At 42.2% G+C, this 25,582-nt stretch overlaps 1 protein-coding gene across 3 annotated transcripts; it reads left to right on the top strand.

Annotated features, from left to right (window-relative positions):
• Window positions 1–24,262, top strand: LOC123061358 (myosin-17). Of its 3 annotated transcripts, XM_044484437.1 has the most exons (39): window positions 1–394; window positions 1,847–1,975; window positions 2,255–2,398; window positions 2,489–2,634; window positions 2,735–2,891; window positions 2,993–3,051; window positions 3,172–3,331; window positions 3,443–3,592; window positions 3,674–3,810; window positions 3,912–4,058; window positions 4,153–4,254; window positions 4,334–4,391; window positions 4,477–4,578; window positions 16,139–16,173; window positions 16,355–16,481; window positions 16,574–16,744; window positions 17,977–18,108; window positions 18,176–18,285; window positions 18,402–18,462; window positions 18,971–19,148; window positions 19,317–19,522; window positions 19,679–19,798; window positions 19,884–19,982; window positions 20,075–20,296; window positions 20,620–20,759; window positions 20,912–21,026; window positions 21,119–21,172; window positions 21,266–21,346; window positions 21,514–21,684; window positions 21,940–22,092; window positions 22,170–22,376; window positions 22,465–22,605; window positions 22,681–22,751; window positions 22,831–22,930; window positions 22,997–23,053; window positions 23,144–23,200; window positions 23,294–23,374; window positions 23,538–23,620; window positions 23,705–24,262. In XM_044484437.1, exons 1-39 carry the CDS (start codon window positions 392–394, stop codon window positions 23,826–23,828), a joined length of 4,590 nt encoding a protein of 1,529 aa, XP_044340372.1. In that variant the 5' UTR covers window positions 1–391; the 3' UTR covers window positions 23,829–24,262. The 3 variants fall into 3 exon arrangements, with proteins under 3 accessions (XP_044340372.1, XP_044340371.1, XP_044340370.1); XM_044484436.1 differs by having other exon boundaries at window positions 21,119–21,157; window positions 23,538–24,262; XM_044484435.1 differs by having other exon boundaries at window positions 23,538–24,262.
• The last annotated feature ends 1,320 nt before the right edge of the window (window positions 24,263–25,582 follow it).

Genomic DNA, 25,582 nt, shown 5'->3' with positions numbered 1-25,582 from the left:
CAAGAGCAGAATTCCTCGGTTGTTTCAAACGGAAGAAAACTAGAACAGCGCGTAATTACCATTTCTGCCCTCCCTCTCCCTCCCCAACTCGCCGTCGCGACGGCGACGCACGAAGCCGTCGCGCCGTCATCGCCGAGGGCGAAGCCACTCGCGGTCCTAGCAATCACGAAGCCAACTGCGTGAATCGCATACAAGAGAAGGGATAAGGGGCGGAGGAAGCCGACAAGTTACAGCCACCAGCTAGCAAAGGGGTAGGTGACGAAGCGGGGAGGCGGCCGGGCGGAGCCAGTCCAATTGGCAGACCTGACGGCCGCCGACCACTCGGGCGGCGGGATCCCTCTACCGGAGCTGAGGAATTCGTGGTCCCCTCCGATCCTAGCCTGATCTGCGCATGGTACTGTTCCGGATCGTATACTTGTTTGGACTAATTTTGCTTTCCCAATTACTAGCTTAGGTGCCGTGTGCTTTGCTTCAAGTGCCTGCGGATCGAATCATATTTTACCAGGGTTCCAAGTTTTAGATTTGTCCCAAAGCCTTGGATGAGTTCTGGAGGATTCGGGCATCCAAATTGATAGGTTTACTAGCCTAGTGCTTTTTCCTTTTTTTTTGGGTAACATGATGTGCCATTGCCCACAGTAGACTTACAAGTATTGAGCTTACCCTGGCCCTATTTTTAGTCTTTGCTAACTTGCTTAGTGAGCCACTTCCGAAGGAGCTTGTTTTCACTAAAATCTGTGTAGCTAGCTAGTATTTTTGGGTGGTGAATTATTTGCTGCAATTAGTCAGGGCCTTGCTATTCTTAGTTCACTTCATAGCCAAAAGGCCATCTCCCACGAACGACACAGATGCCATCAGTTATTACCCTAGCTCTCATTTGCAGCAAAGTTTCTTCAGCAGTAATGTGATGGATGCGGAATAAAGTACCCCCACCCCTCTTATGATACGTTAGTGCGAAACAAGTTCTAATGTTTTACCTTATATGGCACTTCTCTATGTGTGCAATTGATGTTGGTGCTGGAAATGGAGCCATACTTTTCATATGTCAATGCGCATTTTGGGGGGTTATGTGCTTTTAGGTTCTATTGTCTCCGTAAAATGGACGGTCGAGCTTTGAACTGATATCCATTAGCGAAGCTCAAACTAAAGTTGTTTAGGAATTCCTACATTTGAAGTGTCTCAACCAATTAATGTGTGTTTGTATTTGTTTTACACGTAATACCCTTGATATCAAAATATAATTAATCTACATAGTTAGAATCTGTCCCCAACGAAATAACCTGTTGAAGTATGAATATTGCCACCTTCCCATAGCAGCTAAGCTTGTAGGTAAAATGTTCGGTGCATGAAACTCAATATCGAGGTCCTGAGTTTGAGGTCCCGCTGGCACAATTGTATGAGAAAATAGCAGTGTCCCAGTTTGAGTCCACGTTAGAACCATGAATTCTAGGGAAATATAATTGTATCCTCAGCTTGGATGACTACATAAATTTGGAGGAGCCTAGACACTATAGAGAGTGTTTAAGTATGAATATATTGCTCACCTTCCCTTAACAGCTTAAAAGTGAGTGTACTGGTTGGTGCATGAATCTAATACTCCCCACCCTGCATGTTCAAAATAGGCGGGTAATTTGTAGCTACCCACCCCCGTGAGAGAAATAGCGAGGAGTACAACATATTATTTTCTTATCCATCTCTCACCAAACATGTATGTCAATTCAACAAGATATGCCACAATTCACTGGCACGAGTGCGGAAGGCAGAGTAGATTACCCATTAAATCTCAGGATACTCATAATTCTGCTATGCATTGACATCACTCTGATTACTGCATCATTTCGTTTTGCAGGGAACTCCAGCTAACATCATTGTTGGTTCTCATGTTTGGGTGGAGGATCCAACTCTAGCATGGATAGATGGCGAGGTTGTCAGCATAAAAAACAATGAAGTTCATGTGCAGACATCAAATGGGAAAAAGGTAGTCTTTTCAATTTCTTATGCATTCTGTAGATCTTTATCTTGTTATGAATGTGAATTCATATTATGAAGACATAGTTTTCTTAGTATATTATTCATAACCTCCCTGAATGGTATTATCCTGCTCTGTTTTAATCTAGAAAAGGGGTATTAGGCTGCAAAAAGAACTTCACGGTGCTGTTGACTGTTCACTATTTTACACATGTTATGGCTAGGGCTTTCGGTTTTATCTTTTTGACAGGAAATGGATTGTGAATTACATTACAATGCTTTTGCACAGGTTACTACAGACAGATCAAAAGTTTTTCCCAAGGATATGGAAGCTCCACCAGGAGGAGTGGATGATATGACAAGATTATCATACTTACACGAGCCTGGGGTTCTACAGAATCTTGCTACGCGTTATGAACTGAATGAAATATATGTGAGTTCATTATCTCTTGGGTAAATGTCATGCGTTTAATCAATTGCATAACTTGCAATGCAAATAATAACCATTCTTTTGCATTCACAGACTTACACTGGTAGCATTTTGATTGCGGTAAATCCGTTTCAAAGATTACCGCATCTTTATGATACCCACATGATGGAACAATACAAGGGTGCAGATTTTGGGGAGCTGAGTCCACACGTCTTTGCAATTGCTGACGTTGCTTATAGGTGAATTCCTGCTGTATAGTATTCATATAGATAACCATGCATGATCCAGTATCAATACCCCTGCATTACCCTTATGTGATTTATTAATGTGGGAAACCAGGGAAATGATAAATGAAGGGAAAAACAACTCTATTTTAGTCAGTGGTGAAAGTGGTGCTGGCAAGACTGAAACAACAAAGATGCTTATGAGATATCTAGCACACTTAGGTGGACGATCTGGAGTAGAAGGGCGAACTGTAGAGCAACAAGTTCTAGAGGCAAGGGCGTTCAACTCTTCTCCTTATTTGCTTACAAATTGTAGCTTTCAAATGGAAAACATATGCATTGGTTGATTGTCTTATATCCAATAATATTTCAGTCAAATCCAGTCCTTGAAGCTTTTGGTAACGCAAAAACTGTGAGGAACAATAACTCGAGGTAATGGTTTGCATGATTCTTTTTCTTTTATTTTCCTTCGGTAGATTTGTTTCTTCCCTTTATTTGAATATCACCAGCTGATTGTTTGGCATTCTCATTTGTTTGTAATTCATGGTGAAGTCGCTTTGGCAAGTTTGTGGAGATCCAATTTGACAAGACTGGACGAATCTCGGGAGCTGCTATAAGAACTTACTTGCTGGAAAGATCCCGCGTATGCCAAATAAATACTCCGGAAAGAAATTATCATTGCTTCTATTTTCTTTGTGCGGCACCACCTGAGGTAGGTTTTCACATTGACTCACTGTTACTATCTGATTATTTGCCTTTTGGATATGGAATTTAATGTAGTACAAAAGGTCCACTTCTTAATACGGCTTTCTGTAATTTGCAGGATACCCAAAGGTATAAGTTGGCTGATGCTAGATCTTTTCACTACCTCAATCAGTCAAGCTGTATTGAGGTTGAAGGAATTAATGACGCGGAAGAGTATTTAGCAACACGGAGGGCCATGGACATAGTTGGAATCAATGAGGAAGAACAGGTTTGTTTCGTGTTATACTAAAGCTATTAAAATGCTAGTTTTAGGAATAAGGACCGACATCATTGTTAATTTATTTTACAGGAAGCTATATTCCGGGTTGTAGCAGCTGTACTTCATATTGGAAATATAAATTTCGCCAAGGGAAAAGAAGTTGATTCATCTGTGATTCAGGATGATAACTCGAGGTTTCACCTTAACACTGCATCAGAGCTATTGGAGTGAGTAAATTATCTCCCTTCAAATACTGTTTTGTACCTTCTATTTTCTATATGTTCATTGTGACCATAAACCAAAATGCTGACTGCTAAGTTTCTTGCAGGTGTGATTGCAATAATTTGGAGAAGGCACTGATAACACGAGAAATAGTTACTCCTGAAGAAATAATTACTAGAACACTTGATCCTGAGTCGGCACTTGCTAGCAGAGATGCATTAGCCAAAACAATATACTCCCGATTGTTTGATTGGTAATGATCCTCTGGCAGAAAACTCTAATTAGATTTGCCTTTTTACTTCTCAATCTTGACATTTTACATTTTAACTGTGATCCTGTATGTACAGGATCGTGGAAAAAATTAATGTCTCCATTGGACAAGACCCAAACTCTAAACAACTGATTGGTGTTCTTGATATCTATGGATTCGAGAGTTTCAAAATTAACAGGTTAGTGTTTTTCCAACTTTTGAACTTTATGAACGATCCAATTCACAGAATGTGCTAAAACAAATGGTCATCTGAACAGTTTTGAACAGTTATGCATCAATTATACAAATGAAAAGCTGCAGCAACATTTTAATCAGGTACTTCATGAATTTGGTTTTGACCATAGTTGTTACTCTATAGATATTTCCTGTCCATGATTTAACATGTGATGCTGTCTTGCAGCATGTGTTCAAAATGGAGCAAGAGGAATATACTAGGGAGGAGATAAACTGGAGTTACATAGAGTTTGTTGATAATCAAGATGTGCTAGACTTGATTGAGAAGGTGCTTATTTCTTCATATTTTTCGTACTATGACAGGTTACATAAAATGCAAGGTAGTTATGATGTGACTTTGAAAGCCAAATAGAGACTGAAAATTGAACTGTCTAGGTTGTTTATGTTTTCCCCTGTGAAGTTGGTGGATCGAGTGTCAATTAAAGAAAGGATGAAATTCTTCAGAAGCCCTTCTCATTCTGTAATTGGTGGTTGGGGAGGTGATGGTTTGTTCCCCTGGGTAGGGATTTAAATGGCGCAATAACGGCGCCACAAGGCCCGTTTAGTTAGCTTCTAGTTAGCCTGATAGTTCATTTTCACCGAAAAATACTTTATTGAACTGTTAGACCAATAAGTGGGCTTAAACAGGACCCAGTTTACATCCCTACCCTTTGGGGTTATATTGTTTCTGATCCTGTCATCATCGGTTCATCACTGTAAATAATGAGAAGTCCTTAGGAGAATGACCTAATTTATTGTGCTTCGGTAAACGATAAACAGATAGCACTTGACGTTTTGCTTCTGCTCTATGTGTCTTTTCACAAACATGACTTAAAATAGCTTAATTTAGACTAAAAGAGGAACTTTTGTTCTGTCATTTGGAACCCCTTTGGGCTCCTCCATCTGGGAGTTGGCTAGTTTGTTCTACACTCAACTCTTTGCAAAGTCTAAGTTTCACCCCTTGATTCTAAAACTGGACAAAGTACACCTGTTAAATATGTGTCGAATTTAGTGTGAGTTATGTTACAGCTGGACTTTGAGTCATATGGTGTGTGGATAGGGTTATGGAGTCATGTTCGAGCAGGACACTTATATCCTAGGCTCCTATATAATGTAATGTAACCTATGCCAACATAATAACACGAGTATGCGGGGGAGTCGGCGGCATGTGCTGGTGTCTGGGTGACCGATATGCGGTATCAATTGGAAGGAGCGCCGGTAGTCATGCCCCGGGGATGTAGCTGATGTTAGGCGTACCGCGTTAACAAATGTTGGTGTCGTTGTGCTTGTGTGATTGTTTGATTCTCAGAAGATCGATAAGCGCCTTGGATTTTGAACAACACTCTTACCCCTTAATACCGTTTACGTTCCACCCATTGGCTGGTTCCACAGATGGTTTAGCTGCCAGTGCAATAGCCTTCGATGTAGGGGCACAGGAGGGGGCAACTGTAGGCATAGGTACTTGGGCATGTAGAGGGAGGGAAAGAGGGTTGGAGGAGGGTGAGGCAGGAGGAGTGCGGGTAGGAGAGGACAGCAGTGGCTGGCTATGTTGGAAGGGGGAGGTAGAGAGAGTGAAATTTGGGTGGGAGGCCAGGGGAATGAAGCATCAAGGAAGCGATTTGCCTTGTGATGTTGTAACATATTCTGACATGGATGCTATCATAGATGTCACATCTGCTAAATGGGCAAAATGGGTAACGTTACTAGGAGTTTAGAGTGTTTTGTCTGGTTTTAAAGTCAAGGAGTGAAACTTACTGTGAAAAGAGCTAAGGGTTATATAATGGATTGGTGAGAGTTTGTGCTTAAAATTTTGAAGAGGCTTAGTGCTAAATTGACTTGTTCTGTGATGCTCATAACTTTCTAACGTAGTGGAGTGAAGGAGCTTACGTTGATATAAATAAATAGATAAAGTAGCCATATTGGCCTTTACAAACTAACAAGTTGTTTTTGGATGAACAGGGAGGCCTCTCCCCGGTTCCATTAACAAGAATGAAACCATACAGAGTCTGTTCTCTTACATCCCAGCTAACGTTCAGAGGGTTTAAATTTATTACAGACCCCGCACATCAGCGAAGCCGAATGACTAAAAGAAAAGCAAAGAAGTAAACTAGCCGGAGGAGACCAGGCTCCTAGCGCCCAGGTTTTCCAACCGCGCCCAGTGTGGTAGACGAATCACATTGCGATCGCACCGCCGCCCCTCCTGAACTTGAGCGGAGGCGCCAGAGCAGCTTGGGGTGACCAGCAGATTGCGAGGGTGGACATGGGGCTGTGCACCATGGTCTTGTCGTTGGTGTCTCTCTTTTTGGCGGGGGAGTGGAAGTCTCCGTCTTCTGAGACCTTAAGGCTACTCCAGCTTGCGCCACCATCAAACCTTGTGTTCTTCAATTTCAGCCACTCAAGACTCAAGATCATCAAGGGTTGTTGGTGTGCGACAGGCGGAAACGTCTTACCTCGACCTGAGGCGACGTGCTACCTGTTATATACAGGGGCCGCTCCCTGGAAGCGCATACATCGTTGGAGATTTTACAGGAGGTGTTCAACTTGGAGAACAAGAGATAGAAGTAGTTACAGGAGATAAGGAGATAGAATTACATGTAAACCGAACCAACTATCTATCCTAGATCCTGCGCCAAGTCTTGGACTCCTCCATGCGTGACAATGCACTCCATACGTGACATAGTGCATATTGTGTTTAACACCCTCCCTTAATCACAACTTCATCAAGTTGAGATTATGCTTGAAGTTCTCAAAACTTCTAGTGGGTAGAGCCTTGGTGAATCCATCTGCAATCTGATCCTTGGAATGCACAAAGCGAATATCAAGCTGTTTTTGAGCCACTCGTTCTCTGACAAAGTGAAAATCAATTTCAATGTGTTTCATTCTGGCATGAAAAACAGGATTAGCAGACAAATAAGTTGCACCCAAATTGTCACACCATAAGCATGGAACTTGTTTACTTTTCACACCAAGCTCTCTCAATAAAGACTGCACCCATATGATCTCAGCTGTAGCATTTGCTAATGCTTTGTATTCTGCCTCAGTACTGGACCTAGAGACAGTGGCCTGCTTCCTTGCACACCATGAAATTAAGTTAGGGCCAAAGAACACTGCAAATCCTCCAGTAGAACGTCTATCATCCAAACAACCTGCCCAGTCAGAATCTGAGAAGGCACTAAGAAGTGTAGATGATGACTTGCTGAAGTTGAGACCAATATTAAGGGTGTTCTTGACATATCTAACTATTCTTTTGGCAGCAGTCAAATGAACAGTAGTGGGTGCATGAAGAAATTGGCAGACTTTGTTAACAGCAAATGATATATCAGGTCTTGTAAGAGTAAGGTATTGAAGTGCATCTACAAGACTTCTGTACTTAGTGCTGTCTTCCTGACTCAAGGCTTGTCCTTCTGTGAGAGATAATTTTTCTGAACTTGATAATGGAGTGGGTGAAGGTTTACAGCCTTGCAGACCAGCCTTTCTTACCAGATCAGTTGCATATTTTTCTTGAGACAAGTGAAGTCCACCATCATGTTTCTTCACTTCTATCCCTAAGAAATAATGCAAGTCTCCAAGATCCTTAAGAGCAAACTCTGCACTGAGATCCTTCAACAATCCTGTTATAGCTTCATCAGATGAGCTTGTAACAATAATATCATCAACATAGATGAGAACAAAGATATGAGTGTTGCACTTGTTATAAATGAACAATGAAGTGTCAGACTTGGAAGGAACAAAGCCAAGAGTTTGCATCTTTTGACTGAGACGTGAATACCACGCCCTTGGAGCCTGCTTCAACCAATACAACGCTTTGTCAAGTCTGCACACGTGCAATGGTGCACGTTTGTTTTCAAACCCAGGAGGTTGCTTCATGTACACTTCCTCTTCCAGAACACCATGAAGAAACGCGTTCTGAACGTCTAGCTGTCTAAGACTCAAGCCCCTGGACACAACAATGGACAAAACAAGACGAATGGTTGCAGCTTTTATCACTGGAGTAAACGTGTCCTCATAGTCAATACCATAGCGTTGCTTGAAGCCTTTTGCCACAAGTCTTGCCTTGTAGCGATCAATGGTGCCATCAGATTTTCTCTTGATCCTAAACACCCACTTTCAATCAATGAGGTTTTTACCTTGCTGTGGAGGGACCAAATGCCATGTTTTGTTTCTCTTCAATGCCATGTACTCTTCATGCATGGCCTTCTTCCAATTTTCATCAGCTAGGGCTTCATCAAGTGTGTAGGGTTCACCTGGTTCACCTGTGGAGCACACCATACCATATTTTGTAATATGCTTATAATTAATTGGTTGAATTACTCCCTGTTGCAATCGTGTACGTTTTGGCGTTGAAGTAGCTGTCACAGGTGGCACAGAAGATCCCACGCAACCTGCAGGTGCAGCAGGAATCGATCCCGAGGCAGATCCCGACGAAGCAGCAGCAGATTCGGTAGCAGATCCCGCCATTGGATTTTCTGTGGTGGTAGACGACGATGTGCAACGGCGCGGCTCCGCAGAGGATCCCAGCGGACGGGGCTCATCATGACGCCGTGATGGAGAGGCAGCGTCCGCTGCGCCAAAGGCGGGCCCCGCACTTGTCGGCCGGCGCGGGTCGCGCCTTTTGTAGCACAGGGGTTGGACCAAGAACCGGGCCCCCGAAGACCCAATCTGAGGCGGACAGGCGGCGCCGCGTGATTCGCTCGGGTTGATGGAGGCACCGCCGTGAATCGCTGATGGCCGCGTGGCAGACGCTGGCTCGCTCGCCGCGCGCGTGCTGTCGGTGGCTCCACGCGCAGCTGCTGGCGCGGATTCCTGAGGAGATTTTGCCCCCCTGCCAGCGGCGGATCCCGAGGGCGATCTGCTGGGCAGTTCTGCCTCTGCCACGGGAACTGATCCCGAGGAGGATTTGTTTCCTGGTTCGGGGCACATGAAATATGGCCCATGCTCGTCATTTTCTTCATCATTTTGCATTCCGTTTTCTACTGCAGCATCACACAACTCATGCACAGTGGTTTGAGAGTTAGTCAACATGTGATCATCATGGTTTTGTTCCCCTTCATCAAGACCGGTGAGAGAAGATGGTAGAAGGAGGATTTCTTTACGGAGTAAAGCACCGGCGTTGGGATGAAGATCAGCAAAGGGAAATTTATTCTCATCAAACACAACATCACGGGAAATATAAACGCGCCCGGTGGAAACATCTAGACACTTAACCCCTTTGTGTTGGGCACTATAGCCAAGGAAAACACATTGTTTAGATCGGAACATGAGTTTGCGGGAGTTGTAAGGACGGAGGTTGGGCCAACATGCACAACCGAAGACACGTAGAGATGTGTAGTTGGGCTTGACATGAAGAAGCCGTTCTATGGGGGTTTCATTGTTTATGACACGACTTGGGAGCATATTAATGATATGAACAGCGGTGAGAAATGCTTCATCCCAAAACTTGAGAGGCATGGAAGCACCGGCTAAAAGAGCTAGACCAACTTCAACTATATGCCTATGCTTGCGTTCGGCAGAACCGTTTTGTTGGTGAGCATGAGGGCATGACACATGATGTGAAATGCCAAGTGTTTGGAAGAAGGAATTTAATTTCTCGTATTCCCCTCCCCAGTCGGATTGGACAGCAATGATCTTGCTATCAAACTTGCGTTCAACAAGTGCTTGAAAGTTTTTGAACACTTGAAAAACGTCGGATCGTTTCTTAAGAAGATAGATCCAAGAAAATTTGCTATAGTCATCAATGAAACTTACATAGTACGTATGTCTACCAGCAGAGCTAGGGGCAGGGCCCCAAACATCGGAGAAAATTAATTGCAATGGTTGAGTAGAGACACTTGTAGAAATAGGATAAGGTAATTGATGACATTTTGCTCTTTGGCAAGAATCACAAATAGTTTCAACATTCCGCTCACCAACAAACGGGAGCTTATTTTTCCTAAGCAAACGTTCAACAAGAGAAAAAGAAGCATGCCCTAAACGACCGTGCCAACGTGTTGAAGAAAGTTTGACAACACCATGGGCTTGTTTATTGAATCTCCTAAGCTCCGGAATCAATGGGTAAAGCCCTCGAACGCATCTACCTCGATATAGTACCTTCTTCGTGGCCTGATCCTTTATCAAAAAGAAAAAAGGATGGAATTCAATAAAGACATGATTGTCGATGGTAATGCGATGAACGGATAGGAGATTTTTGTTGGCACTAGGAACATGCAAAATTTTGCGAAGATGAATTTTACGAGAAGGGGTACGTATAACCGAGTGACCAATGTGACGTATGTTCATACCTGCACCACTGGCCGTATGAATCTGGTCCTTCCCATGATATTTTTCACGGAGAGTCACCTTCTCCAGCTCCCCCGTGAGGTGATTGGTTGCGCCACTATCAAGGTACCAGTTAGTGTCAACACCATAGGATCCTTCAGCGGCGGCAGCAACTTTTTCATCATCTTCAGAGGAGGCATCATCTTCGTCAAAACGATACCAACAATCTTTGGCAGTGTGACCTGGTTTGCCACAAATTTGGCAGCGAACGGCGTCGGGCCGCGAACGGCTGGAGCCGCCGCGGCAACCCCTGTTGTTGGTGGAGTTGGGGCGACCGCCGCGGGAGCCGGAGTTGTTGGTGTTGCCGCTGCTGTGCTTGCCCTTGGTGCGAGGAGGACCGCGGTGACGGGAGGAGTACCCACCATGCCCGCGGGTTGCTGCGTTCGCCGAAGACTTGAACCCGCCGCCAGCACTGTGGTACTGGGCGACGCGTTGGTCAAAGTTGCTCAGCATGGCGTAGAGCTCATCGAGGGACACCGGCGTGACGCGGGCATCCAGGGCAGACATGAGCGGCTGGTAGTCCATGTCCAGTTCGTGAAGCAGATACGAGATCAGCTCATCGTCCTGGATGGGCTTGCCGGCCGCGGCGAGCTCATCAGCAAGGCCACGCATGGCGGCGAAGTAGGCGGCCACCGATTGGTTCCCTTTCTGCGCATTGATCAAGGCAGTGCGGATGTTGTTGACGCGGCTCAAGGACTGCGACGAGAACATACCTGCGAGTGCTGTCCAGAGTGCGTGCGCGGTGGTGACCGCGGTGACCGCGATGAGCACCTCTTTGGTGAGGTTGTTGAGCAGGTAGCCTAAAACCTGCTGGTCCTCCCTTACCCTGATGGGATGGAGAGGATTGAGCTCGGACGACTCCTTCCCTTCCTTGTCCTTGGTGACGAGAAGGCGGGACGGCCCCGGCTGGGTGCCGTCGACGTAGCCATAGAGGCCGGCTCCCCTCAACTGCGGCGTGATTTGGGTACGCCACAGGACGTAGTTCGTCCGGGAGAGCTTCTCCGTGACCTGACCGCTCAGATTGGATTGGGTGGCACTGGAGGAAGACATGGCTGGCACTGGTGGAGATCGAAAGCTAGGGTTTGGAAGAGGAGGCTCTGATTACCATGTGCGACAGGCGGAAACGTCTTACCTCGACCTGAGGCGACGTGCTACGTGTTATATACAGGGGCGCACCTCCCTGGAAGCGCATACATTGTTGGAGATTTTACAGGAGGTGTACAACTTGGAGAACAAGAGATAGAAGTAGTTACAGGAGATAAGGAGATAGAATTACATGTAAACCGAACCAACTATCTATCCTAGATCCTGCGCCAAGTCTTGGACTCCTCCATGCGTGACAATGCACTCCATACGTGACATAGTGCATATTGTGTTTAACAGTTGGAGCAGCTTCATCAGTGCTCCCAAAAACGTTTCCACCTAGGTTTTGTTCGCTTCTGGGGTCAGAATCACCCAGAATTTGAGCATTCTGTGAATCAGTCCCCATACCTGAGTAATAGATGTCCGAATGGTGTTATTGAAAATCATAGAGTTCCTATACTTCCATAAACACCACAAGACAGCAGAGCTAACTACATTCAAAGCTAAATGCTTTTTGTTAGAAATCCAGAAGCGGGCCACAGACTCAAAAATTCGTGCCCAAATCCTTTTGGAAAAATTGACTGATAAAAGACCAAATATTCTTGGCTACAACACAGTCAAAAAATAAGTGATGATTTGTCTCATGTTTAGCACAGAACACACATTCTAGAGGTTTGATTATGTGCCTTTTCCTAAGGTTGTCTCTAGTCATAAACTTATTTTGAGAGAATAACCAAAGGAAAACATGGATCTTAGGTGGCATTGCTAGTTTCCAAACCGCCGGCAGGAACAGAGGCTGCACCCCCCTAAAGTTGATCACATGGTACAAAGAACTAGAAGAATAGATTCCTTTGCTCTCAAGCTGCCAAATGAGAGCATCAGGGTCATTGCTGAAGTTAATCTCTTTAGCAATCTCTACCAGCTGATACCATTGTTCCATCATCTTGTTGTCAAAGTTCCTCCTAAAAGTTAGTTTCAGGGTTTCACCATCCCAGATCTCCTTGACACTTTTGGTTTGCTCGTTGCAAATCATGTAGATGTGCCAGAATTGAACTGCTAGGGGGGATGTGCCAAACCAAGTGTCCTCCCAGAACCTGATTTTATCCCCTACTCCTACTTTCCATCTATACCCAAACTTCAAAGTTTGGATGATGGATTTGACTCCCTTCCAAAACCTAGAGATTAGTGGAGGTGTTAGGAGCAAAGAGGTTAGTTTTGCCCTCATATATTTCTGGTCTACCATCATTTTCCAAGGCTTCCCTTCCCCTTCATAATATCTTTTGACCCAAGGTCCTAGAAGGCAAGGTTAATATCTTGGAGATTTGGGATTCCAAGCCCCCCAAATTCTTTTTTCATGCAGGCCATTTTCCAGTTAGCCAAGTGCAACTTCCTGCGGCCTTCAAAATCATTCCACAGACAGTTTGCCATTTGAGTATTTATAAGATCTATGGCCCATTTAGGGAATTTAAAGAAAGACAACAAGTATATAGGTATGCTAGCTAGACAAGCTTGGATGAGGACAATTCTTCCTTTGTAAGAAAGTAGTTTTCCTCTCCATCCAGCAATCCTTTTCATGATCTTATCAATCAGTGGTTGGATGTCTTCTTTCCTAAGTTTATCATAGTGTAGAGGTATACCAAGGTACTTAATTGGGAAAGAACCCTCAGCACATTCTAGTGTATCAAGGAACCCCCCTACCTCAGACCCCTCCATATTAATAGGGATGAGCTCACTCTTGCTACAGTTGATTCTCATGCCAGAGATCTTCTCAAAACAAGACATAACCATCTTTAGATTCCTAGTGTGCTCCAGGTTCTTATCCAAGAACAGGATGGTGTCATCAGCATACTGAAGACATATAATCCCTCGAGGACAGATCTCAGGACACAGTCCTTCTATCAATCTATGATCTGCTGCTTTCATTAACATCCTAGTGAGTGCATCAACTACCAGGTTGAATAGCAGGGGGGAAATGGGGCCCCCCTGCCTCAAACCTTTTCCAGTAAGGAAGAAATCACTCTCAGTGTTGTTCAGTTTGACCCCCACTGAGCCCCCTCTAGTGACCTGCAGAATCCAGTAGATCCATTTATCTCCAAAGCCTCTTTTTCTAAGTAATTCTTCAAAGGAATTCTAAATTCACCTTATTATAAGCTTTTTCATAATCTAACTTAAGGACTAGGCCCCGCCTCTTACTAGAGTGGATGGAGTGCAGCACTTCATGTGCTGTGACCACACTTTCTAAGATATATCTTACCTTTCAACAAGGCAGATTGGTTGCTGGCTATGAGCCTTTGCAGTATCATAGCCAGTCTATTAGTGAGGACTTTAGTGAAAGTCTTAAAGCTACAGTTGAGCAAACGGATAGGTCTAAATTTCTTTATACCGGAAGCATCAGCTTCTTTTGGAACCAGGGTCAGCATAGCAAAATTAAGCCTGTGGATAGCCAGCTCTCCTCTATGGAAAACTTCAAACATGGCTACCAGGTCTTTTTTATTAGCTCCTAGAAGTGCTGATAAAAGAAAAAGGGAATACCATCTGGGCCAGGGGCCCCATCTGAGTATGATTCAGAGACAGCTCTTTTAATTTCCTCTTTAGAGAAAGGGGCTTCTAGGTTTTCATTCTCAACAGTATTAACTTTTTCCTCATCAGAGAAGAAAGATGGGTTTAAATGATATCCATCTCTTTCTTCCAGTTTGAATAAATCTTTATAGAAGCTACAGGCAATGTCCAGCATCCCCTTTGTATCAGTGACTGGCCCCTGTGGGCCATCCAAGGAGTGGATGGTAGTTTTCCTCCTCCTTTGGTTTGCCACTGCATGGAAGTACTCAGTATTCCTATCACCTTCCTTGATGTCCCTATCTCTAGATCTCTGTTTTGCCTTAATTTCTTCCTGAAGCCAGATTTTCTGGAGCTCACTATGGGTAAATTTGAGCCTAGAAAACTCAGCATCAGACAGAACTGTGGTCTTAGATTTTATATCTAGCTTATCATATTCTTCAAGAAGGATTTTCTTGTATCTCCTAAGTTGAGCCTCCTCATTGGAACTCCAACCCTTGGTCACTCTTAGCTTCCTAATCTTATCCTGCCAATTGTCCATAGGGTTGGTTCTAGAGGTAGGCTCATTCCAAATCTTGGTGATTAGATTGGAGAAGTCCTCCCTAATTAACCACCATTTTTCCATCTTATAGCTACTACTTTTTGGTGTTTGCTCCACCCCTGATTCCCAAATAATGGGGGCATGATCACTGCCACATCTGGGTAAAGCATTACAGGAGGCTAATGGAAAGATTTTGTCCATCTCAGTATTACAGAACAGTCTATCTATTGTGGACATGATCAAGTCCACCTGGTTGTTGGCCCAGGTGAATTTTCTACTAGGCAATTTAATTTCCAGGAGACTCCAGATTTCTATCCAAGCATTAAAGTTGTCACACCATCTGTGGTTGACCACACCATTGCTTGTCTCTGTAGCAAACCTAACCAAATTAAAATCACCCCCAATCAGAGTAGGGTAGGGGCACTCTATGAACAGGGAATGGAGCTCAGAAATAAAGGGCTCTTTTCCCTCTTCATAGGGTGGCCCATATACAGTGATGATTCTAAAAGTAGTATCATTACTTCTTAGCTTAAGGACACAACTAACAGAGAAATCAAGGTGAGACCAAGAGATGATCTCAAAAATGTCTGCATCCACTCCCATCAGAATGCCTCCAGCAGAGCCTTTTGATGGGAGGTGGTGCCAAGAGAAATTTCTACTGCCCACTAAGGATTTAAGGTAGGAATCAGAGAAGTCCTCTTTTTTGGTTTCCTGGAAACCCAGGATAGAGGCTTGATTCTTCCTAATAGTTTCTACAATAAGAGTTTTCCTCCCTGGAGCAGTGATGCCCCTCACATTCCAGAAGATGGCATTCATGACGGTGCTTGCCCCGTTTGTGGTTACAGACCAAGTTCCACAGATTATCAGAGTCTAAACTACTATTATGGTCCACCCCACTATCCACACTACTCTTTGGGGGGGGGGGGGGTGAATCCTGAGTCAGGACCAACATTCCTGTCAGGATTCAGATTGTTGGGAATAGGTAAACTAACTACATTAATCTCTTTAGGATCCACATCAATTCCTATTTTAGATGCCACTGTTAGGAAATAGGGGTTATTGAAGAGAGAGAAAGGAGTGGGACATGTACCTTGCTCCTTTCTTGCTGCTGCATCTTGGGTTTCTTTGAATTGTTGAGCTTTTTGCATGATGGTCCTAGTATCTCCAGCATTCCTGGCACTGGCCCTGGGAGCTTTGAACAAGTTGTGACGCTTGTAATTCTATGATGAGCTAAGGGGTGGCTAAACAACCATTAGTATTGATCATGAACACTAGAATGGACATATTGGTATTACAAGTATTCTGTATATTTTGTTATATACAATAACAGTAACATGTTTTCTGCTATTTTCAGAAAGGTGGATTGATTGCGCTTCTGGATGAAGCATGGTATGTTTTGGAACTTCCAGTTGCCATTCCAGCCCACTTGCAAGCAACATGGATTGCTTCAATTTTTTTTTTTTGAAACATGGATTGCTTCAATTGCCATGATGTCTAGTATGATTGTGTGTTGTCGTAACTGATGTGTGACATCTTGTGTCTTAACAATGTTTTCCAATATCATGTGCAGTATGTTTCCCAGATCAACACATGAGACATTTGCACAGAAGCTGTATACAACATTTAAGAATAACAAGCGATTCGTCAAACCAAAGCTTTCACGTACAGACTTTACAGTTGTCCATTATGCTGGCGATGTGAGCTTTCTTCATCAAACGATAAGCATGCTCGATTGCTCATATAGAATATAATACCATACTAATTAGGCACTTTTTTTTATCATCCACAGGTGACATACCAGGCTGATCATTTCTTAGACAAGAACAAAGATTATGTAGTGGCGGAACATCAGGATTTGCTGAATGCTTCTTCATGTCCTTTTGTAGCTAGTTTATTCCCTTCACTCCCTGAAGAATCATCAAAGTCTTCAAAATTTTCATCTATTGGGTCACGTTTTAAGGTGAAGTTCTACTTGATTTAATTTTTATTGGTGTATATCACTTTGTTGCATTAAATGAAATCCTCGTTTCTTTGAGAAGCTATTTAGGGTATAATTCATTAAGCACCAGTTGCCGGTAGATTATCTTAGACTCTGAAGAACCTATGGATGCCACTGTCACTTTGTCACTGTTAAAGATGATATCCACGTTGCACTCTCATCTGTATTAACCTTGGACATGTCCCTGCTGAATTTCTTGCAGCTGTCATACTTGGCAGTATGAAGTTGTTTTGGGCAGATTTGACAGCCTTTTCATGCAAGATGGACTTTTTTGCGATTTGATATGTTACTTTGAACTAGAGCTGGTCAAATTTTTGATCTGGCTGGGTTTAGGCCTGATTTGATTTGGGGCACTTGAGCTGCCAGGCTGTCCTGTTAAGGCAGTTGGATAGGTAACCCACAGGCTTGTACCCAAAAATGAATAAAACTGTACCAAGATGGGCTAATAGAGATGTTGTCCCCAACATTTTTTTGCCCATGCTCGGTCTAAACCTGGGCCTGGGCTGGGCTGGGGCTGGGCCAAGCCTGAAGGGCTGGTTCACTTTTTCTCAGGTCTACTGTGAGCAGCTGAGCACATATGACTATGAAACTGTTAACTGTATGTGCTGTACTCCTATGGGTACATGTCATGAATTTGGTCTATATTGAAATATTAAGTGCATGAAAATTTGTAAGCTTGTGAATATTGAATCTGGAATGCGCATCAAAATATTGTAATTTAATAAATCGAGTACTATACCTGCACAACACTTAGAACTTAATGCATGTGGGTGTGTTTAAAATTTGTATATCTGTACCACTACATTGGTGCTGTTTATCGGAAAGTTTGGTGTATTGTATACGATCTTGTATGTCCATTGTTGCTCAGATGCCCTTCATACATTTGTTGTACTTGATCCTTTGGTTGCCTTGATTGCAGCGTATGATGACGCCCCTACATAGTTCCTCCCTTCATGAGTTAGTGACAGAAATGTTGGTTTGCATGTATTTAGTAGCGCCAATTAGAAAGTTCAAAGTGTCTATGCGACTATGACGAGTGCCTAAGTCTTTATTAACTGTTAACTCTTCGAAAATAGTAACAATTTCTCATGATCCAGTCCTTTAAATAGAGATTGTAAATATCTTGATTCTCCTTAGTCCTTATAGTGCTCTTGACTTCCTTTCCGTTGACATTCTTTCTGTTTGATTCTCAGCTGCAACTTCAGTCTCTCATGGAGACCTTGAGCTCTACTGAACCCCATTATATTAGATGTGTGAAGCCAAACAATCTCCTCAAGCCAGCCATTTTTGAGAACACAAATGTTATACAACAACTACGATGTGGAGTAAGAGTCGTATACTCTTTTATTATTCTTATCGTTGCCATATGTTGAACTAATACCTACTTTGCAGGGTGTTCTTGAAGCTATCAGGATAAGCTGTGCTGGATACCCCACAAGAAAAACATTCTATGAATTTGTTAATCGCTTTGGTGTTCTTGGCCCTGAACTTCTAGAAGGAAGGTAAGCAATTCACACAGAAATCACAATAGAGCCTTCTACTCATTTATTTGTCATTTAATTCTATTTTCAAGTTATTGATTAGTATATGTTTTTTGCTTGTACATTCTTATGTCCAGTAACGACGATAAGATTGCATGCCAAAAGATTCTGGAAAAAATGAAGTTGGAGAACTACCAGGTAGGACATGGAACCCGAACTACTACTAGGATCCATCACCCATTTCATCTGACTTTTTGTGATATTTAGTACTACCATTTATCGTAGGATTTCAATCAGGGGACATTTTAGCACGACACGATGATGTTGGTGAACTGAAATATAATTTCCCTTTATATGACTCGATGTTCTTTCATTTACATAAAATTTTGAAATTGAACTCCAAGAACAATATCTGAGATGTTTCTTATGTGTGATCCTTATTTACTGTCCTATCTGTGGCAACATCTTGACATCAATGAAAAAGGATCCATCTTCCAGATGTGGATTGCAGCACATGGGTGTTGGCATGTTGAATGAACTCACTTTTCTCAACATTACTAGTCATTTCATCGTTTAGCTAAACACTGTTGCTGTAGATTTGATTGTATTATCTACTTCAATTTCAGAAACTTTGTCATGTAAAATAAGTTGTACGTATACTCAAGCCGTTCTTAATTCTTACATGGTCCATTTGGTTGACTTACAGATAGGAAAAACAAAGGTATTCCTGAGAGCTGGACAAATGGCTGATTTGGATGCACGGAGGGCAGAAGTGTTAGGGAAAGCAGCAAGAATTATACAGAGACTAATGCGTACATATATTGCACGGAAACAGTTTGTTTTGGTTAGAAGATCAGCAACGCATCTACAATCTTTTGTTAGAGGTACCACCCTTCTCTCTCTCTCTATATATATAATATGTGTGTGTGTGTGTGTGCGCGGGCGCCGATGGTTATGTAGAGCAGAGTGATGCTGGTGCCATATCCTGTAATGGAGTTGCTGTAGCACTCTACAGATTTCATGTGCTCTTCATTTTCCCTGTTGTAACTCAGGGACCTTGGTTCGTAATTTGTACGAATGCATGAGGCGAGAAGCAGCAGCAGTCAAAATACAAAAAAATGTGCGTCGTCACAAAGCACGCGAATCTTATTTACTACTGCAAGCAGCTACAGTCACGCTGCAAACTGGCTTAAGGGCAATGTCTGCTCGCAAAGAATTCAGATTCAGAAAGGAAACTAAAGCAGCTGTCCATATCCAAGTACGCTCTGTTTTGATCAAATTGCTATTAGTTATATTCTTCATTTTTTACGAAGCATTTCATGGCTTGACGTTCATCAAGTTTCCAAAACTTCACAATTCTCTACCCTGCCTCGTTAATATAAAAGCAGCTTATAACATTCCATTTTGAACACAGGCTCGATGGCGCTGCCACAGAGACTATTCACATTACAAGAATATGCAGCGAGCAGTTCTTACTTACCAGTGTGCGTGGAGACAAAGGCTTGCAAGAAGAGAGCTCAGAAATCTCAAGATGGTAATGCCCCTTACGCTTTGCATTCTTTCAATGCTTTTACCATGGCCCATATGTCATTTTTATGTTATCCATGAATCATCTGCAGGCCGCAAGAGAAACTGGAGCCCTCAAAGAGGCCAAAGATAAGCTTGAGAAGCGCGTTGAAGAGTTAACATGGCGCTTAGGACTGGAGAAGCGATTAAGGGTACCTGTGATTTGTTCATTTCGGTCATAGTACCAATGACCCTATTTGAGCATTGATAACATGTGATTTATGTTTAATGTTCCTTTATGCAGACTGACCTTGAGGAAGCAAAAGCTCAGGAAATTGCTAAGCTGCAAGAAACATTGCATGACCTACAGCTTCAAGTTGAAGAAGCAAAGACCATGGCCACTAAGGAAAGAGAAGCAGCGAGAAAGGCAATTGAAGAAGCACCTCCAGTAATCAAAGAGACTCCTGTATTGGTCGAAGACACTGAAAAAGTTAACTCGCTAACAGCTGAAGTTGATCAACTGAAGGTATGGTGTCAGCTGAATTATTTCTACACTTCTCATGCGGTTGTTTTATTTTATCGGGTACTTGGTCTTGTTGGTCTTGAACGATTATGGAGAATCAGTCCATGTAAAACATACCGCGTATGTTTACCCTAATGTTTTGGAAACATGGTCATCATATGTTACGACATTTTTCATTGACAACATTGACATGTGAGTTCATTTTGAAGTTAATGGAAGCTTTTATTACCCCGTGGCCTCTGCACTAAAGGGCGACGCAGGCTTGGAATCGGAAATCATGTTATTGTATGACAAAGTCAAAGTTACGCTGTATCTTGATTTTACAGGCTTTGCTGCAAACTGAAAGGCAAGCCACAGAGACTGCAAAGAAAGAACATGCTGAAGCTGAACGGAGAAATGAAGAACTAATGAAGAAATTCGAAGGCGCAGAGAAAAAGATTGAGCAACTTCAGGACACTGCCCAGAGGTACAATCGAAATAGAACTACCAGTTATTGTTGATTCATTTGGCTGTATTTTGATGTTTTGCTTGTTAAGGATGATCTCTGTTTAGTGGTTCAGTAGTGTTTGTTTTATTCTGCATAACTATTTAATAGTATTGTCTTGAAAACGTAATCAGGCTGGAAGAGAAAGCAACTAACATGGAGTCAGAGAACAAGGTGCTTCGTCAACAGGCTGTTGCAATTTCTCCTACTGCGAAAGCATTAGCTGCCTATCCCAAGTCTCCTTTCCAAGTATGTCATATCCCTGGCACTTGCATTCTGTACAAATATACTCTTATTTTCATCAAAATGACATAATATTTCAAATTAACTGACTTTGTCAGCTGAGAACTCCGGAGATTGTGAATGCTCCGAATGGGGAGGTAAAATCTTCACCAGTAAGTGGAAAGAACATAACCATATAGATGACTTATACTTCAAAAAGTAACTGCTATAATAAATAACTTTCCTATGTTAATATCTTTGTGCAGGATGTAACCCCCATCTCACTGAATCTCAAAGAGCTTGAGGCTGAGGAGAAGCCTCAAAAATCACTTAACGAGAAGCAACAGGTGTGCTACTTGTTGACCACTCCTTTCTTTGTTTAATCTTCCCGAGTTATGTACCTTTTTTTCTTCTTTGATCCTGAAATTGTATCATTTATGTTTCTAATGAGATTTCTTTTTCATCATAAATATTTTTTGGTTAACATCATATATATTTGAATTTTATGCTCCAGGAAAACCAAGACCTGCTAATCAAGTGTGTATCACAAGATTTGGGATTCTCCAGTGGTAGGGCTATTGCAGCTTGTGTTATATACAGGTGTCTTCTGCACTGGAGATCATTTGAAGTTGAAAGAACTGGTGTTTTTGACCGTATTATTCAAACAATAGGCTCTGCTATAGAGGTAGGTCATACCTATCTCGTGTTTCTTTAAGAACCCTTCTTTCTGGGAGAAATACTCACATTTTGTTTAGTTTGATTTAATGAACTGATATCTTAGGCCTTCATGATAGACCTTGAATAACACATATAAATAGAAGGGGCAATAATAAAAATTAAAATCTAAAATGCTGCAACAACATAGGTTTATATATTCCTTTTTCATTTATTCTCTATGTGTACTGCTATGTAGTCATGTTCGAATTGTTCCTTTCCAAAGGTCCAGGACAATGACGACAAGTTAGCGTATTGGCTCTCCAATTCATCCACATTACTCCTACTTCTGCAACGGACACTGAAAACGACTGGAGCAGCTGGACTCACTCCTCAGAGGCGAAGGTCAACTGCTGCATCGTTTGGGAGGGTTTTTTCGGTAAAACATCTTTATCCTGCCCTCGCTGATTTTATAGTCTGAACAAATCTTAATTTTGTTGTTTCTGAATACACAAGGGAATTCGAGCTTCACCACAAAGTGCTGCGCGACCTTTTCTTGGTAGCCGCTTGATTGGAGGACTAGGTGATCTTCGTCAAGTTGAAGCCAAGTATCCTGCTCTGCTTTTCAAGCAACAACTTACAGCTTTCCTCGAGAAGATATATGGAATGATTAGAGACAATCTGAAGAAAGAGATATCTCCATTGCTTGGTCTTTGCATCCAGGTATGATTTATTGGCACTATAATTTCTCTTATTTCGCAGAAAAACAGTGAACTTCAGGGTTTATTTTTTACTTTTACTTATTGTGCAGGCACCAAGAACATCTCGTGCAAGTTTGATAAAAGGATCTCGTTCTCAAGCAAATGCCTTGGCCCAACAAACTCTGATCGCACATTGGCAGAGTATTGTGAAAATATTAACAAACTACCTGAATGTTTTGAAAGCCAATTATGTATGCAAGCTAAAACCCCTAAATGGACACACTATTTTTGAGTATGCATTAACATGTATTTTATTGATACGCCAGGTCCCTTCATTCTTAATCAGCAAGGTGTTCACTCAGATATTTTCGTTTATTAATGTCCAGCTGTTCAATAGGTAAGAGATGGCTCTTGCTCTACTGGCGGTACATTTTACTTCTTCCCGTTAGGATTTTAAGATATCCTGTATCTTGCAGTCTTCTCCTCCGACGTGAGTGCTGTTCATTTAGCAACGGAGAATATGTCAAAGCTGGATTGGCTGAGTTAGAGCAGTGGTGCATTTATGCCACTGAAGAGGTGGGTACTGATGATTTTTTCCCTTGGTGATATTTAATTTGTGTGCTAATTTTATGTGGTGTACAGTATGCAGGTTCTTCCTGGGAAGAGTTGAAGCATATTAGGCAGGCCGTTGGATTCCTTGTATGTGTTCTATACTGATTAGATGTCTATTTGCAACCTTGTGAGTAAAAAAGGTATGTAACCTAATGAGACGTGTACTTGTATTATCAGGTAATTCATCAAAAGCCAAAGAAAACATTGAAAGAAATCACCAACGATTTGTGCCCTGTAAGTGACTTTGAATTCACTTAAGTTTCGGCAATCATTAAAGCATATATTAGTTGTGACTTGTGACTTAACACATACTTCAAAAACTTTCAGGTCCTTAGCATACAACAGCTATATCGAATCAGTACAATGTATTGGGATGACAAATATGGCACCCACACTGTTTCGTCAGAGGTAAGCTTGTTATACTTGATGTGTCAAAAACGCTCTTATATTATGGGAAGAAGGGGGTAATTACTGGTTTATTCAAGTTTCATATGTTACTGTGTCAGCAAGTGGTGCTATCTATGTCCCATTACTAGTTCTCGTTTCTGACAGTGAACCAAATTGGTTGTAGGTCATCTCAAGTATGAGAATAATGATGACAGAAGACTCGAACAATGCAGTGAGCAGTTCTTTCTTGTTGGATGACGATTCAAGGTTATTTCGTGTTCCAAGTTCAATAATTAGTTTACGGCAGAAATGTCCCTGGTCTAACATTGCTCATGATACTTCAAACCACAGCATTCCATTCTCGGTGGATGACATCTCAAAGTCAATGACAGAAATCGAGGTAACGGACGTTGATATGCCACCTTTGATCCGGGAGAATTCTGGATTTACTTTCCTACACCAAAGAAAGGACTAAGCGGATGTGGTCCTTCCGCTAGCGACCTCCACATTCCTTTCCCCACTCGATCTGTGCACAAATCATGTATATACTCAGTGGCTTTTCTTTCTACCAAATCAAATCTAGTCTGGTCAGGTTATTTGGTAGATCTGTTTGATATTTATTGTTAGGTCCTCGGTTTGATCGATTGGTTATTTCTTCAGTTTGGCTCCCCTTTTTTGTTGGGAGGTCAAGTTTATATTGCAATGCCAGGGGTCGGATGCCCTTGGTCAGGATTCCGAGCTGCTATTGGAAAAGCTCGTCGTCCTTTTAGCGTCTGGAAAGGTTTTCCACGGCTACTAGTCAGTCATTTGTGTCGTTCATTTCAATCTTCGACATGTTGTAAATTGCAACAAAGATCATAGTTACAAGGAATTGCACATTGATGACTGATATTTTTGGTGTACCCTGAATCTAGATGTTTATCGTCTGTTTTTACTCCCTTCGTCCGGAATTACTTGTCGCATTCATTTCAATGACAAGTATTTCTGGACCGAGGGAGTACATCAGAATCTGTCACTGGGAGAACGCCTAAAGGCCTGTTGTGTGATGCCAAGTTTCACATAACAAGAGAATCTGAGAATCTTCCTAGATAAGATAGCGGAGCAAAAATATTTATTCGAAAGATGTCGCTATAGGACGACGAGCGACATAGGTCATTCCTACCGTAGATTGCAAAGAAGCAAACCAAAAGAACCAATGCTGGAAAACATAAAAAGTAGGACGTGGCTAGCGGGCGCCCGAGTGCCCGCTGGTGGGAACGAGCGCTCTTTCAAATATGGAAAGAGCAGCCGACGCGCCTGATGTGATCCATAAAAAAAAAAGAATCTTGTCTGCATGTTCATTTATTTGGGTGTTAAAAAAAATTAAAAAACTGTAACTTTTGATTGAAGCGTTCAAATTCAGTTTCGTTTTCACATCCGAGTTTTTCGCGGCGAGTTCTTCAAAACTAGATCTCATATCGATAGGTTTCGTTGAACTTTTTTTCGAGGCAACTTTGGGTCCGATGGAGACAACTTTAGTGTTATAGGAAGGCAACTTCATTTTTTTCCTAGTAGGACTATCTATTAGGTTGGTTAGTGTAAAAAAAAAGAGAAAATCACACAAAATATGAGACACCTTTAGTGTTACATATAAGCAACTTCATTGCACTACGTGTATCAATGAATTTTGCTAACATTATCACAACTTGGCTACCATAGCTGCTCAGTTGCCTATCCTGAATGTTTAGTTGGCTATCATTGATGTCCAGTTGCCTACAATACTATGAAATTGGCCTACCATTGATGTCTAGTTACCTGCTATTGGTAATTAGTTACCTTCCATTGCTTCTCAGTTGTCTAACTTTGTAATTAGTTCACTATAATATTATGAAGTTGCTTATCATTGTTTTTTTTTCTAAGTTGCTTAGAAACACTATGAAGTTGCCTATCAGAGATGCTCAGTTGACCGTCATTACTATTTCAGTTGCCTAAAATATATTAAAAAGTTACATGTCAATGTTATTAAGTTGCCTATATATGAAACTAAGTTGTTTACCATATCGAACAGGTATTCTATGCAACATAGGATAAGGTTAGACTACTCACTAATCATGATAGGCAACTTAGGACAGGCTACCTCAGAAAGTAAGTTTCCTATAGCACTATCAATATGGAGATGAAGCTAGTTATGATAGAATACTTGCTGGTTGTGGTAGAAAACTTTGAGATTGTTATGCACTCGAGCGGTAC

Source organism: Triticum aestivum, chromosome 3A, assembly GCF_018294505.1.
Source record: "Triticum aestivum cultivar Chinese Spring chromosome 3A, IWGSC CS RefSeq v2.1, whole genome shotgun sequence".
In the NCBI taxonomy this organism is placed as follows: domain Eukaryota; kingdom Viridiplantae; phylum Streptophyta; class Magnoliopsida; order Poales; family Poaceae; genus Triticum; species Triticum aestivum.
Note: the sequence above shows the minus strand (reverse complement) of the source record. Positions and strands in the feature narration are given on the sequence as shown.